This window comes from Beta vulgaris, chromosome 9, assembly GCF_026745355.1.
Source record: "Beta vulgaris subsp. vulgaris cultivar EL10 chromosome 9, EL10.2, whole genome shotgun sequence".
NCBI classification, from domain to species: domain Eukaryota; kingdom Viridiplantae; phylum Streptophyta; class Magnoliopsida; order Caryophyllales; family Amaranthaceae; genus Beta; species Beta vulgaris.
This window is the reverse complement of record NC_079210.1, coordinates 45,958,398-45,975,568: the sequence shown is the minus strand read 5'-3', so window position 1 is coordinate 45,975,568 and position 17,171 is coordinate 45,958,398. Positions and strand designations below refer to the sequence as shown.

Genomic DNA, 17,171 nt, shown 5'->3' with positions numbered 1-17,171 from the left:
ACTTTTGTACTTCCTCCTTAGTAGTTCCTCAAAGTGAAGTGAGTAAAATGTAATAACAAATACTTCCTTAATTTCTTTAAGTAACACTCTTTGACTTTTACACGTGCCAACACACAACTTTAACCATCAAATATCTTTAATTATGCATTTTTAATAATTATAACAATTTGATATTATTAAAATATTTATTGAAACAAATCCAACATTATATTATCATTTTTGTTTTTATATATTATTTAAAAAAAGTACGATCAAAGTAAATTGTATAGATAGTGCATATATTAATTGTATGACTTAGGGTGCGTTCCATTCAACTTATTGGCCCTAAACTTATTGGACCTTATCTGAACTGAACTTATTGAACCTGAACTGAACTTATTGGAACTTATTAAACCTGATTGGACCTGATTCAACTATTGAGAAACAAAAGAAGCGCTTGTTACACTCTTAGTTTCTTGTAACATGTTTTTACTTTTTGAGAACGTATTGTGTCGGACTCGTCCGACACAATATTCTCGTCGGACGACTTCAGTTAGAAGCACTTGTGCTTCAGTTAGACTTACTTGGGTTTCAGTTGGTCTTTATTTTTTTTCAGGTAGTCTTCATTTTTTTTTCAGGTAGTCTTCATTTTTTTTCAGGTAGTTTTCATTTTGTTTTCAGTTAGTCTTCTTTTTTCTTTCAGTTGGTTTTTGTGCTTCAGTTAGACTTACTTTGGGTCTCAGTTGGTCTTTATTCTTTTTCAGGTAGTCTTCATTTTTTTTCAAGTAGTCTTCATTTGTTTCAGGTAGTCTTCATTTTTTTCAGGTAGTCCATTATTTCTTTCAGTTGGCCTATTATTTCTTTCAGTTGGTCCATTTTTTGTTTTAGTTGGTCCATTATTTGTTTCAGTCGGTATACATATTACGAAACAAAGTCCAACTGAAACAAAACAAAGTCCAACTGAAACAAAACAAAGTCCAACTGAAAATGGAAAATAGTCCAACTGAAAATGAAAAATAGTCCAACTGAAAATGAAAAATACCAACTGAAAGAATAAATTGGAAGAAGATGCCAAAGAAGATCTGATTTTCTGGCGTGGCTCTAGTCTTCTTTTCTCCTCTTTGATGTACTAGGTTAGAGATTTTCTTCCCTCTTGATGTAGTCCGACCAGGATAACTTTCTGTGATTGTGTTGGTGAATAATGATTTTCATGGGTGCGTGTATACCTGAGAGTTTGGTGCATATGTCAAATTTGAATGAGATTATAATGATGAATAATGGGTTTAGATCTTGTTTACCAAGTAATATGGCATTGTTGCAGAATTTAACAGATGTGAGTTTTAATGTGTTGATGGGGTCATTACCGGAATTTATTGGACGGATTATGAGCTTGGAGCAGCAAGGACGGTAATAGCAGTCATTAAAAGAGAGATGTGAGAGGAAGAAGGAGAAGAATCATTGGAGTTGAAGAAGAGAGGAGGAGAGAGAAATTTTAGTATTGGGTTGGGCTCGTCCGACCATAACTTATGGTCAGACGGTCTGACCCAATACTTTCACTTACTTTTTAGTCTGTTTTCTAAGTGTTGTAAGAGTCTTTAATAACCGTGGTAGTATGTTAACTTCTTTTATTTATGCAAAGTTTGGCAATGCCAATAAAAAAGGGAACTTGTCAATAAAAGGCATGGTTGTCAACAGAGCATTTGAGATCAGCTATTCAGCTCATACACTTGTATTTCCAAGTTTATACAGTTTATATAGTTTATACTTTATACTGCAGCCTGAGTAAAATATAAGGGTCAATCTCCAATTGAGGCAACATATTAAGGAACAAAAACTTGGATTAAAATCCAAAGTGCATTAGAGTTGGGAAAGTCTTCCGCAACTCTAAACTATTCGTTGGTGTTTTAATGGTTTCTTTGTTGCAGTGAGAAAAAAGTTTACATAATATTAGGACTGATTATAATCCGAAATTCATCGTACAATCTCTTCTGATGATTATAAATAAAAGCATGGAAGTCCAGATTATAGCGAAAGAGAATAACAAATCAAGGCTCTATGCATTAAGATCTACACTACTAACTCTGGGTTCATCCTGATATACAACTACCTGATCAAACCTACAAAATATCTTACGATTTACTCGAGTTGAATTTTGTTTGTCTGTTCAGCCATAATATCAGTCTGGATAATGCTTCGGTAGCATGGAGCAGCATCATAGACCCGTCAAATCACGTTGTGCAAGTGAAATTTGCTAAAACGCTTTCGTCTGATTAGCACGCAGAAGACTTTGCCTATGCCATCGCAGTTGAAAAAAATACAATCCTGCATTATTTTAGAAAAATTTACCAACAAAAACGCACCCTAAGCCCTTGTCAGAATTTTCTGATCTTTACTGCCCAATAGAATCCACTCAAACTATTTGTTGTTCTCTTGTGAGACTTCCAGCATAACTATACAAGGGAGTATTACAAAATCATAAATTGGTTTGTTGGTTCTAACCTGTCTACATTATCCCAAGTTGCCTTAGGGAATCTGGGCCAACAAAGAAGACACGCTTTGAGTTATGATATCTGAAAACTACTACTCCTTTGTATGCTGTCCTTGGGATGCCATCCTGATTCAACATAGAAACAATTTGAAATTATGATCAAGCATTTTAGTTTTCGAAACTGTCTTAACTACAGTCAGAAACGTGCATCATGAAGTTAGATAGGAGTTGTTCAGCACGCACAACATTTTCTAATGTTCATAGTAGGTGAACAGCTTCAGATTACAGCCACCACAACCAAGAGCTACCTAGATTATGAAATAAAAAAATAGCAGCAACGACACTCGACATTTAATCAGAACAAGAATGCCACGAACTATCAAAGCTGCTTACTGGCAAGCTACTACAATGTCAAGGAGGAAAACCACAAACCGCATGAAGCATTAAGATATTGGAAAAAATAAAAATAAAAACTCAAAAAAGAGGAAGTGACTAAAACTGGAAGTAGGACCAGACTAGTGGTGCAATTGACCTTGGGAAAATAGGAAGAGTTGTCACCCCAGACCCACAACCCAACAACCATCACTAGCATACTTGGAGCCAAGGACTCTTTTCCTACAGTACAGAAATCAGAATGCTACCTCTTCTAATGCAGCGAGATTTCTTACCATGGCTTAACACTTTCAAGGTTGGGAGGGGGGGGGGGTTACTCGGATAGAGAATGCTCTAGGTTCTAGAATTGCCGAACGAACAGAAAAACAAAGGATGTGCTTATGTATATTAACACACCTTCCATTCTTCAAATATACCAAACTGCTTTGCAATGCTTTCAAACTCAGCCTGATCCGCATACTGGATGCGTACATCACCACCTACATCATTGGCCTTCACTACAGCATCAGCTCCATTTATTGGTGTAGCCCTTTTCACAAGGCCAGAAAAGTACTTTAAATAGTTGTCCTGAAACATAAAATAACGATAGTATCATAAAAACTGAAACAACAGCAGCCTGGATCCATCGTTGCAGAAACAACTCCGAACTAAAACTCAAAATCACAAATATGTTGAATTCATGTGTTGTTGCTTTAAGATCGCTCCAGAAGGACGAAAGATCAGCAAATCTTGATGTTGTTATATTGTTTTGAATGTTACATTCAGACTCCAAGATCTATGGAAACAACAGCACCAAATAAATTTAAGAATTGCCAATAATGTTTTTGGATTGCTGCACTTCCAAGTTCATTTTAATTTGAAATATTCATAAATGCACACATGACAAGTATGCATGTAGAGAGATTGCAGTGGGCCTAACCTCCTTCAGATAGCTTAAATCCATAAACTTCCACTTCACCTGGCAGAAGCAAGGACCACACGGAAACCGAAAGTTAGAGAGCGTACAATAGTTTCAAAGATGAAAAACATGTCACTCCTACTATAAAAGATAAATGGCACTCACATCCACATCATTGAGCTTAATTGGCTCAAGATACTGCCCAAAAAACTGCCCTAGACTGGAACCCTGCAGATAAATCAGAAATAAGCAACTGGAGATTTCTCTGTGAGAAGCAAAGCCTATAACTGATGAACTTTAATATATGAGAAGGTTTTGGCACTTCCTCATGCAGGATTGTCCAGCCAAACGGATGGATGACATGACCAAAATTGCAATACAAAGATCTACCAGCAACATAAAGCAGTAGAAAGAAAACAACAATACCATCCCAACTCAATATATATCAATCAGACCAAATTAGTAAAAGGGTGAAAGAACTTAAGCAGGATTGCATCAATAGAATTTCAGTATTGCAACAAGATACCTAAATTTCAAATATCAAATACGGAAGCTATGCATTGTAGGTTAGCTAAGATTACGTGCATTTGTTATAAACAATCCTTGACCATAAAGTAAGCTCAGATTCTTTGATTATATTATCCATCAGATAAAACAATAAACTGCTAAAATATTATTCATCGAATAGCTAAAAGCCATATGCGTAAATTCGACGAGTATACACAAAAAGCATACATATAAAGTTCTACAACTGCAAAATTTATAAGAACTTCATGCAACAATTTCGATCATGAAAGCTTAATTTTGCTGATCAGAATTAACATGTTAAATGCATATTAAGCTTAAACATCAAAATGGCAGGCTAGGATCAGAATTATGCTCCCATCAATCATACAAAAAAGACGGAATATGACTGTGTATTGATAAAAGTTCTCAAAGATGGACCATCATACATGCTCACCGAAATTGTATGTTCTGCAGACTTCTGGTCTTATAAACTGTCTACCCTTGTGGTTCTCTTTCAGTCTCAACCAATCATCCCAGTAAGTAGAAGCTTTGTCAAGGCCAAACTTGTTCATGGATCAAACAACACAAATAAATTCACAAGATTAGAAAAAAAAAAAAAGAAGGATATGCCTTGGGCCATTTTGGTGATAGCTCATCCCATGTATCCTTTGACAGCATCCATCCAAGCCCAGGAAAGAAATCAGACCGATAAAGCACATCTGCATAATAACACAGAAAAGATAGATGATCCATATCAGATCTAGGAATAGGTGTTAGAAATTAAATTAATATAACAAACAATTACGAAAGCTCTCAAAAATTCCTATTACTTAACTGATGTATTAGAACATGTTGTGCACCATAATGATACAAAAAGTACAACATTCAGATCCATCATAAATGCAACAAAGATAAAGCCTTGTGATGCATGACTTGATTCACTATTGATCTGCCAAAATCTTGATATACCCTTGACTGGTAAATGTGTCATATAGTAGGCTTATAGCATAGCTACCCAAGTTTTGTATCTTAATGGAAGTTTATGTATCCATACACATAGCATCATTCTATTATAAGCATGAGAACTTTAATGAAAGTTTATAATTCCATACACATTGCATTATTCTATTATAAGCATGAGAACTTCCAGACTCCAAAGGTTTAAGCAGAGCAGTATACAGTACATGGATACATGATTCTGAACCAGAAAGGAATTGAGGACTTACAAGGGTCATGCACAAACTGCTTCTGTCCATTATCATTCCAGGAGGAAACAGCCATGATTGACCTATGATTCAATAAGCAAGGAAAAAAAATGAGCTCAGAAGTTTTAGGTCTACAGAATAAAGATAAAAAATAACTGAACTTCCATGAGTAGATGTCTGTCTGACTGTCAATAGATAAGTTAGCTTTTAACTAGAGTCGGCAATTTGGGTTCCATCCACAAAAGTTGAATAGCTTGTAACATTTAGCACAATGAACACGAGAAACATGCCTGTCTCTGTCAAGTAAACCTGCTGCAGCCTCAAAATACTCGAAAAAATCAGGGGCGATCTCCATGTCATCTATACGTGACCACAAACATGAGCTTCACCATAAGTGCAACTGCCAGTGTACTAAAAGAACATATTACAAATGTGACAGAACGAGCAAGAATTGTGCACCTTCAAGAATGACCACTTTGCTGAAATTGTGCTTGTAGAACAGCTTATCCAGCGCCCACTTATAGTGACCTGGAATAGGCAACTCTCTCAAGCTGATAAGGTAGGATTATAGATAATCAATAGATATATAAAAGAGCTGAATTCCAGTCCTTACGTGCAATTTTATAGTATGCAATCAATTCCCCAGGCCTCTCTGTATGAATAGCTTCATAATCCAAGTGCTAAATAAAAACAAAAATGATGATCTTAGCATCAACTTACATCCATAATTTCGAATGAGTAGCTAGCTAATCAATATAGATATTAAAATATACGTAGAATGAGAGAACAATTTTCTTAAGCTAGAATACCCTAGGGGTGGTGGAGCATACACAAATCCCTTTTTGTCAGGTGTCTAATTATCTCTACAACCTTGGAACTTTTGAGCCAAACCCTGCAACATCAAACCTTTGCTCACTTTCCTGATAACCTTCATCGCTAGTTTGATGAGTGATTATGATGTGGTAGTGAAAACATGGAAGTACAAAATGTTGGAGAGTGGGCATGAATCTGCTCATATGTATTGACACACGCCTAAATAGGAATGGAAAGAAAATGACTGTGATAGGTTTGACACACGCCCAATTCAGCTATTTATTTTCTATATTAACCAGAACTGTCAATGCCAATCATTTCTAGTGGGAAATTTGCTAAGAATCAGAATTCCTAATCTAATCAACAGTAGGAAATAATAACAGACAAGATAGGGTCTCCGAATAGTTAGTTGTATTGATTTATCAGTGTAACCAAAGCAATTACAACTCCTTACTTTCGAGAGATAAGGTCTCTCCCACTCAGCAATAACCTCACTCAATTTCTGCATACCTTTCCCTGCTTTCCCCTTGGCAATTTATTACAAAGATACTTACATCTGAGTGGGTCAGAGGCCATAACTAACTCTGACAACATATTCCCTTCTAAAGTGCCCTTCCCAAATTACCCATCCTTTAGGTGATAGCTGAAGTTACTTATATCCACTGGACCCTTCTTCTTTCTCCTTCTACTATGTGTAGAGAAGTGGAGGGCTATATTGGGCCTTAGCAGAATCATGAAATCTCAAGGCCCTCCAAGACAAAATATGTGGGAGTCCAAGAGCATTGAGACTTACGCGTCAACTTTATCCATTTTTTATCTCTTATACAAACTTCTGCCACATGCAGAATCATCCCCTTAATTACATTTCCATCATCTCATTCTCAAATACCATACAAGCAATTGTCATGGCCCATGCAAACATGATTCAACAATATGAGAAAGTTAGTCAGTTTAGCATGAGTGCACGATTGTATGAGCATATTCTTAGGAAAAGCTAGAATTTTTTCAGTTCATCTCTCGTGGGGGTGAAGAGGTCATATGAGATGAGATATCATGACACTCAGTCACTCACACTCTCTTCCAGATCAAACTAATAATCATACAATCTGCTCCAACAGGGCATATAGCACCGCAAATCAACTAGAATCACCTCTCCTACCACACAACCCCGAAAACACTGGAAAAAGAAAGATGCCATCTTCAACCTAAATTTTATAGACGACAAACTTTTCAGATAAAAAAATAAAAGGAAAGAATCAAAATGATGGCATCCATTAAAAACATAAATTACCTGCATGTAAGTTATTTGATCATAACTCAATGCCTTGCTTTTTACATTTGAGTCTGGTCCGTCCTATTAATGCCAATATGATACCTTAATTATTGTCCGAACCATATGACTTTACATGACAAAACAGCATCATCCAAGATCACCCAAAGATCCTTACCTGGGATATAAAAAGTGGATACCTTGACGCTACAGAACCGTGATATCTGAAAGGTGGTGGTCAGTCAGCAAATCTAACCAATACGGGTTATTAAAAAATCAAGACCATCAACTACAAAGGGAAAATCTTGAAAATAAGACCCATTTTAACACAAGACATACTTCATTATAGATTTCACAGTTCTTTCCAGATAATCAGCACGATTGCAGGCCATCACCACAACGGCTGCCACAGGCACCTAATGGATTTAGTAGATAAGATGAAAAACTGGATAATGTACTCAATAAATTCTTCTAAAGATGGAATAAAAAATGATTGATCTATTTGATTTCAACCTCTTGTTTCTCAGTGAATCTTTGAAGACCTTTTCCTGCAACAGCATTATATTCAGACATGATTATCAGAAATTATAAGCCATCTCAAACACATTTATCGACAGTTTCTACATCAAAATCCATCATGAGTTCTGAATTTTACGCTTTCAGATATGTATTGGGAAGGAAACAACACGAATTTTTGACTCAAGACCTTTACTACAATGATCATACATATTCAAGATATACTACAAATACTATAACTTGATGTCCAAAACCAAATTATACATTACTATTTGTAGACAAATTCATACACTAAATACATAGACTATGGAAAGGAAAAAAACAAAAGGAGAGATGTCAAGATGATAGCAGAAAAAGGCACTATCAGCAATTACATACTCTCAAGATCTTGGAGAAGAGCTTTCAGCTGGGCAGTTTCTTCATCTCGCCGCTTTTTCTCCTCTAAAATGAAAATCATAGTTTAAATTAATTAAATAACAGAAAAAATAACTCCATGAACTAGAAGAAATCAACAAAGCACGTAATTTTAGTACACTTTTTTTAACTCAGAAATTCACATCTTATTCTCCTCAAATGCCCTATGATAGAAAAGACACAAAGAAACCCCTCGGAAGACCATAACTAAACTCTATAAAGACATAGAACAAGAAAGCTGACCCCCAATGAGGTAGAAATTACAATTCTCAATAAAGAAGTATAGCAGTACGATAGACTTCCAATAAAAACCAATCATATAATTTGAAAAGCATCACTGACAATCTGACATTCGGTTTGCTCAGTCTATCACAGAAGAAGCAATTCATTTTCCTTTCATTTGTCTGCTACATACTCAGATTAGACACAAGGTAAAATGGGAACTAAGGATATGAATGTATTAATTTGTAGAGAAATCAATACAAGCTAAACTCACTTTCGAAAGGTGAGGCTCTCCAATACTAACGTCCTGATAATATTCTCAAGGCCTACTCATTGCAGCTTATTCCTCTATGTACACTACTGACTACTGAGCTACTGCCTAGCCCCTCTCATTACAAGCCACATATTATTCTCTGCTCTGCTAAATCAACTACATGTGGAATAGTACTGGGAATAACAGAATATTCCTTCTCCAATCAATTCCACATCATTTCCTGCTGTACTACTATCAGTCTTCTAGATGAGTGAGCACATATCCCTTTTTGCCCCTTTCTAGCAGATATAATCAGTTTCTCTCCTGGGTAATATCTTGCATTGTCCTTCACAAATTTCCACTTAACTTGTAAATCGAATAACTATAACCTTAAGAACACTAGCCCTATTGAACATTCGCTTCCTCATCATAAAATGTCATGTTTGAAAAAAAATAGCAGTATCGTTTTGGACAAACCAACATAATGGGGACAATAGGCCTACTCTCCGGAATTTTTCCTGCATCTAGATAGGTTGTTAACCAACATACTTCCCATGTTAGATCAACAACCTGTGGACTCTCTGCCTTCTAGAATACAAAACACTGTCATGTAGTTCTAGCTCTAACATTAGTTGCGAAAAATGGGCAACGATGAAGGAGCAAAATTCTCGACTATGATTATGATCTGTGATAAAATCATAGTTCGAATATGCGGTTTCGGTCATGATTGCCGTAACGGTCACGGTGATGCGGAAACGGGGATGATGCAGTTGTCGTACTGCCGAATATCGGCCTAAACCATGAAATATCCCTAGAACCCGCCTAAAATTGCTTTTGTTTTTACACCTTTACGATGCGGGTAATATCGGTTCGGTAGATTTGAAAACCTTTACGATACGATGCGCCTTGTTTTGACACCATGGATAAAATATGCACCTAATGAAAAATTTCAGTATTAAGTTCTTTCTCGACAGTTTGTGCTTTGCCAAAGCAGGATCTCTGGGTTTCCACACATTCCACTTTAACTATTTATCTCCAATCAAAATTGTTTTCCCTCTGCTCCAAGTCTACTACACTTTGACAAAGATTTAGTCTTTATATTTATACTCCTACAGTCCTACTAGACTAAATTTTAAGCCAAAACAGATAGATAAGACAACCCCCCAAAAAAAAGTGGAAAAAAAATATATTAACTCCTGACTGAAAGCACTTTAACATGATAGGGTCGCCCTAGACTATCTAATGATGTGAAGAAGGTAACTGAAACTAAAGAAGGCTACGTGATAAAAATAACACACCTTCTAACGCCACAATCTGCCCTTGCTGCATGCTAATTTGATCAATATACAACCGTGTCTGTCTTGTGCAATAATTCTCAGCCTCCACCTGACAAACAAAGTAAGAATCTTAACTTAAATAGGAGACGTACAGAAAACACTGAGGCAAGGGGATTGTGTATCCGGTAGTAGGCTCATTTAAAGAAATCAAACTACTAAATGCGAAGAACATTGATGCATACAGAACAGAACAATGTTTTAACACCAGCATACTGTAACTAAAGAGTTATAATGTGGTGCACGGTGTCATACACGCTGCAAGCCTGCAATGTACAATCATACAAGAAGGTCAATTAGCCAGGCATAGACTTATCAACTTTCCTAAAATAGAATTCTTTATTAATCTAGCATTTGCAAGAGTTCTGAAGCACAATTCTACTCCACCCGCAGTCTTACTAATACAAATTTTATTACTACACAAAAAGAAAACGCAGGGAAAGGTAGTGGTACGGGGACTCAGAAACAAATCGATAGCAAATGGAACACCTACCAGAATTAAATCCACCAATAAGATCACAGTGTTAATCACTCTAACGAGCATATTTATTATTGAGTTGTAACCTATTCTGACTCAATAGTTGAAAAGCGGTCGTTATCCTAAATATCACCTACAGGCTTTGCTGGCTTCAACTGATTTAACCGAACTCAAATTTTCTACAGAATTAAAATTTTGCTGATTAGTGATAATTTTTGCTGATTCTCTAGTGCTTTGATCATTTGCAGTTGTCGTTTTTTACTAATAAAAGCTCATCTCACTTTTTCTGTTCTTATAAATCTTCCCTAAGGTAACCATGGAAACCAAGGAAATAGCAGTAGTTGGTGAAAAGTGTGGCCTTTATATTGTTTGGTAAGGATAGAGAAAGCTGCTTATAAACATGGGTGTAGTAATGGAACAAGTTGGCTCACTTGGTGGGTAAGGGAGCACAAAAGATAGCAAAAATTTGCCAAAGATTGGAAAACACAAAATCGGGAAGAACTCTAGGGACGGACTAAGATAGAATGAGGGAAGCTCTTTAAGATCAGTGGAAGACTAATTAAAACTGGAGTTTACATATGAAAGCTGAAATTTGCTGGTTAATCTTTTTAATCTGATTAAGACAATGATTGGTCAAACCAGAAGCTTGCTAAAACCAAAATAAGTGATATCAACATAAAAGTCAGAACTCTTAAGACCTATTCTTATTAGCTACCTTTAGGTCTCTTGCCGGCGATGTCAGCTTTTCAGCAGTGGTAAAACTCATTATTTTCCCTTTGCCCCAAAAGTGAAGCAAAGCCTTTGATCACTAATACAGACACAATTTTTTTAAAAAAAATCCAATTGCTAAGCACAGAACCTATTGCTTTAACAAACTTAACTTAAGACAAAGATTGGTCAAACCAGAAGCCAAAGTTTCAAGTGTCTGCTAATTGATGCCACCAAAAGATAGATGGAGAGTAAGAGAGAGAACAAAACTTAAGAGATGCATAGTGGGTAGAGGGAAGATAGGTACAACCAATATATTATGAAGTCACCCAAATAAATACAACCAGTATCAAGAAGGGAATCACATTTTAAGATGATAGGAATACATGCATAACACTCCATCATTAACAACAGGAGCAACATCAAAGTTAAAACAAATACCGCAGTTGCCAGGCGATCAGCATACTTCGATTGTGTAGCAAAAAGCCGCATCTACAATAGACAGAAAGGACACCAAAGAAGCACATATGTTAACTCTCCACAGATTTTGTAACCAGCATTGACGTAAAGGATGATAATTTTAAACTTTTCCTTAGTTTAATACTTCCTGTGTTCTTTTTCTATTGCAACAATTGGATTTTTACACTATTCATCCACCATTCCTTCACTATCTATTGTGATCTTTACGCAACAAAAATATAGTCATGTGGGGTCTTGTTAGATTCGTCTCGATATATATTTTCAAAATATCAAATTTTTATAATTTTTACTATAAAGAAATTAAAGATATTAAGAGACAAAGTTGTGCATTGGCAAGCGTGAAAACCCAATTGCTGCAATAGGAAAAGAACGGAGGAAATATGAGCACGAAAATGAAACTCACCAAGCTAGTTTGAAAGAAATCAACTTTCCAACCACAACCTGGCTGTGTTGGTGCTCATAACTAATAAACAGGTAAGCACAAGAAACAAGATCTAGTAACTCCAACACGGAACCACAACCACAAAAAAGTTCAGCCTCATACATCATCTGAAGAGTAATTACCCTAGCAATAATTTTTAAGACGCTGATATACAAACTAAAACCCTAGATCTTTATCATTCCTGGCTAGAGTGGTGAACCTTAACATAAGCAAGAACAATAAATCTACTATGCTACTGAACCGAAAACGAAATCATGCTACAAACTTACACCTGCATTTACCCCGCTACATTTTGTCTCTCCCTGTCTCTCTCCCCCCAACGCAGAAGATCTTAGGGCCATCTTTATGAACAGCTCCTAGTTGCATAATGCAATTCTGTCAAAACATGAAACCTACGCCAATGTATATTGTTCATGACAACCCTCCAACTTCATCTCTTAGCTTATACAAATTCTTAGGTGTCACATGGAGCACCTACAACTATGTGCTTCAAGCACATACTTTTGCACATTTGTCGATTTTGCTCAAATGAGCAAAATCTGAAATGTGCAAATATAAAATTTGCAAAAAATGTGAGACATAGCACCTAGTTCTAGGTGTTTCCGTGAACACTATGGAGGCTTTGCTTATCTTAAAGCAGCAGATTACACCATACAACAATTTTTCAGTCATTTACCTTCAATCTCACTATTAAAACAATATAATCTAATCAAACTGAACTCCCCCAACTTCAATTAACACAATCAAGGGATCACAACAAAACATCATCAATTACATAAGGAGATTACAAACGAATAATTAAATGATGAACTATAATTGCGTATACGATGACATTAGGGTTTTATTAAAAGTAAACAGAAATTAATCATTCAAAGATACAGAAAGAGATTTTAACCTGGATGTAGATAAATACGGCAGCAGCAACAAAGAGAAGCCATCTGTAATCACATGAATATCTCGACATTTTTACACTCGTAATTAAGAAATCGAAGATGGAATTATTAAAGCTTATTTATCAAGTTTTAACGTAGATGAAGTTTTTGATCTATGATTATGAGTTTTGGAGTTTCATGAGACTCCAACTTTGTGAGTAGGAAGACTAGTAGACATTCATCGGACTTCAGAGATTAACAATTTGTCAGAAATTGTCATTATTCAAAGAGTAGTTTCCTTTGTCATGTGTGCTTTATTTCTCTATTTCACACAAAAATTAATTATTGTCCTAGCATCCCAAAAGATATCAGTACATGATATCTTACCTAATATGTTAAAATTTGAGCTAATTGTTGTGAGAAATATGGAGAGAGAAGCTATATAAATATATCAGAGAGTGTATTGTATTCGTATTGATGTAAAACTGATTTCTTACACCGGTATTTATAAGCAAAAATTCTACTGTTTACAATTATAGATTCAACATTTTTTGTGCGGGAAGAAAACTTTTGCTAATATACGTTAAATGCATGTTAGGACATTCATCACACTTAAACAGTGGAATTTGCCATTTCATTGTTTCTCAAGACTAATGAATTTTTATTGGACTTTTCTAACCTATGTCACAAAACATAACTTAAGAATTTTAAGATTTTGTTAAAAGAAAATATAATAACATTATATTTGATGATGATAAATAAGGATAAATATCAAAAATAGAGAGAATCATTTAAGATTTTCTAAAATGGAAACTTTTTGTATAATGATATCTTATAAGAATTTTGATGATTTTAACCTATGCCTTTTGATGTAGGTTAGAAAATTCCATTTATATTTTCCCTTAAAAATGTTATTACATGCTATCTTACTTAATATGTTAAAATTTCAGCTAATATAAATTTTATTTTCCCTTAAAAAATGTAATATGCTAAAATGTTCTATTTGTAGCAACGTAGAGAGACTGATGTCAATTTTAGACTTTAAAAATAAATTATAATTAGGTTTTGGATCGAGATATTTTAGGTTGGCTCAATGACCAAAAACCAATTCATTTTCATATATATACTCCAATATATTTAGAATTTATCATAAATTTTTTGGGATCGTATTCCTACCTTGTAAAAAATATTTCTTTTTTTTTAATCCTCAACAAGACTTCATTTGAATAAGGCTATGTTCAGTTCACCTGAAATTTTCTGATCTGAACTTATCTGATCTGATCTGATCTGATCTGAACTTATTTTTTCTGATCTGATCTGATCTGAACTTATTTTTTCTGATCTGATCTGATCTGAACTTATTTTTTCTGATCTGATCTGATCTGAACTTATTTTTTCAACAAGATCTTATCTTTTATAAAATATATTATTACTTTGTAAATCATTATTATGCAATACATTATAAGATCTTCTTTATAGTGTTACTATTATTATCATTTTATTTCTATTACAACTTTTATACAACTTTTATTATTAATAATAATTATTATTATTATCATTATTATAAGAACAACAATATAATTATAATCATAATTATATTATTATTACTAAAAATAATTATATAACTCAAGTCATTATTTTATAACAGCACTTATACAATGTTTCACACTTTCCCTTAAAAAAAAGTTTCACACTTGGGAAGTCGGCAAACTGAACACTTTTTTTTCCATATAAAATAGAACAAGATATACAAACAACTATGACTTGAGCAAAAAATAAATAAATATCATGCAACTTCAAATAGCTAGAGAGATTTGGAATTCGGTAAGAAGAGGTATACCGAATCTAAATTTATAATTTGTATGTCACACTTATAGTAGTTTCGTTGTCATGAATTTGAGATATCATATTTTATATATTTCTTATTTTTGCGTCAATCTTATGTTCTTAACATGTGGCTTTTAATTTTCTATTATTTAATCAACAAAATAACTTAATATAATAATAGCAATGACATTTATAATGGTAACAACAAGATTAATAATAATTACCAATATTAATAATTAATAAGTACAACAACAACAACAATAATAATAATTCTTTTGAACAAATGTACTAGTAAATGATAATACCCCCTTTGTATTCTTTTTATCTTTGTCACTTAGAATCTTGACACTATTCACAATTAGAGATAATCTTTTAGATTTTTCTTAATATATAAGAAAAAAATAGTCATGTGGGGTCTTGTTTGATTCGTCTCAATGAGTACTTTATTAATATTCAATTATTATAATTTTTATTAATATGTAGTGAAAGATATTTAATAATAATAAGTTTTTAAATATAAGCATGATATGATCTGAACTGATCTGATCTGATCTGATCTGGTCTGATCTGATCTGATCTGATCTGATCTGAACTTATTTTTTCTAGACAAATTATTAAAAGAGACGGTCTAATTTTAATATAAAAGTAGACCTAGTAACTAAATGGATTAAACTAGTGACCCAAATAAATTAACCTAGTAACTATTGGGCTTCAATATTGGGCTTAGCATTGCCTAATTTTAATTTAAAAGTAGGCGGTCTCTTACAAGACAAACTCTTTTTTCTGATCTGATCTGAACTTATTTTTTCTGATCTGATCTGATCTGATTAGATCTGAAATAAGCAAAAATAAGGTGAACTGAACATAGCCTAAGTCGTATATCCAACATACAGTTCTCAAATTGATAGTCATATGTAACTATATTTCATAACTTTTTAAAAAATGAAATACTTCCTCTTTCTAAATAAGTGCAACACTTCTTGTTTTCACGTTTGTCAATGCATTATTTTAATCATTAATATCTTCAATTATCAATAAGTAAAAATTATAAAAAGTTGATATTAAAAGAATTCACATTCAGACGAATCTAACAAGATCCCACATGACTATGTTTTTCCTAAAATGTAAATCACCAAAGCTAATTAAAGTTTAAATTGTGAATAGTAAACACTATGCAAATGTTGCACTTATTTAGAAATGGAGGAAGTAGAAGTTTTTATGTGAAAAGGTGGTTGTGCAACTTTTTCAAATGGATTATGGACTATACAAAAAGATTATACACAAATAAACCAACAATATGAAAGTTTGATGAATGAAAAAACAATGAAGAGTAGATGCCACCTTATCTTGGTTTTATCAAATCAAGATCCATGATTGTACTATTTATCTTGTTATCTCATCTCACAATTTGTTTTATATTGATCGTTTCTAATCCCAATTCGTTTGGATAAGATAAATAATTGAGTAGTTTAACTTGCTAATAGAGGAAGGAGTTATGTTCACCAAAGTAGGGATGTGCACAAGCTGGTGCAGTCCGTAAAATGAACCACAATCATATTGGTTGATTTAGGTTAACTTTATAATATCTATTTAAATATTTCGATACAATGGTAAATTCAAAATATTCCAGCGAGACCAGTAGGCTCGTCACCTCTTTTATTTAGCTTATGTTTGGCAAAGAAAGGAAATTGGGATAGTGTTAGCATAAGCTTTTACCTTTATCATCTTGGTTCCAAAGTACAAGTTAATACCTTCATCTGGTGTCGGACATAATGGCTTCTTTTCAAAAAAAAAAAAAACCCTATTTTCAGAAAACATTGCAAGAACTAAAAAGATCAAACAAAACCTATCCAATACAATCTAAAAAAAAAAAACCAGTATGATTTCCAGTCCTGGCAATTCTAATTTTGATCCTGTTTTAAACCAGCACAATTCTACACAAAATTAGATATTACTCCCTCCGTCCCAGAATATAGTTCCCATTTCCCTTTTTTCACGGTAATTTATGCAAGTTGGGATAGTAAATTTTTTTGTTTATTTAAATAAATGTTGTATGGGAAAAGATGATTTTA

The 17,171-nt window shown here is 34.0% G+C and overlaps 1 protein-coding gene across 4 annotated transcripts; it reads right to left on the bottom strand.

Annotated features, from left to right (window-relative positions):
* Positions 1 to 1,904: 1,904 nt before the first annotated feature.
* On the bottom strand, positions 1,905 to 13,631 carry LOC104904067 (alpha-1,3-mannosyl-glycoprotein 2-beta-N-acetylglucosaminyltransferase). Of its 4 annotated transcripts, none has more exons than XM_057391753.1 (20): positions 13,296 to 13,628; positions 11,920 to 11,970; positions 10,478 to 10,558; positions 10,257 to 10,344; positions 8,448 to 8,510; positions 8,067 to 8,101; positions 7,893 to 7,969; positions 7,732 to 7,777; positions 7,575 to 7,637; positions 6,084 to 6,150; positions 5,930 to 5,998; positions 5,761 to 5,830; positions 5,492 to 5,553; positions 4,895 to 4,984; positions 4,712 to 4,806; positions 3,924 to 3,986; positions 3,780 to 3,818; positions 3,257 to 3,427; positions 2,479 to 2,593; positions 1,905 to 2,301 (listed from the first exon to the last, which is right to left on the bottom strand). In XM_057391753.1, the coding sequence occupies exons 4-19, from the start codon at positions 10,285 to 10,287 to the stop codon at positions 2,483 to 2,485; spliced, it is 1,152 nt and encodes a 383-aa protein (XP_057247736.1). In that variant the 5' UTR covers positions 10,288 to 10,344; positions 10,478 to 10,558; positions 11,920 to 11,970; positions 13,296 to 13,628; the 3' UTR covers positions 1,905 to 2,301; positions 2,479 to 2,482. The 4 variants fall into 4 exon arrangements, with proteins under 4 accessions (XP_057247736.1, XP_057247735.1, XP_057247734.1 ...); XM_057391752.1 differs by having other exon boundaries at positions 10,509 to 10,558; XM_057391751.1 differs by lacking the exon at positions 10,478 to 10,558 and having other exon boundaries at positions 1,905 to 2,270; positions 13,296 to 13,631.
* Positions 13,632 to 17,171: the final 3,540 nt, after the last annotated feature.

Bases quoted from the DNA above. Each gene is read 5' to 3' on its own strand.
- LOC104904067 (XM_057391751.1), bottom strand. From the start codon at position 13,364: ATGTCGAGATATTCATGTGATTACAGATGGCTTCTCTTTGTTGCTGCT. The intron at 8,102-8,447 runs GTATGTAATTGC...ATGCTGTTGCAG, and splicing joins TCTTCTCCAAGATCTTGAGA to GAAAAGGTCTTCAAAGATTC. The intron at 4,807-4,894 runs CATATCCTTCTT...ACAAAGCTTCTA, and splicing joins ATCACCAAAATGGCCCAAGG to CTTACTGGGATGATTGGTTG.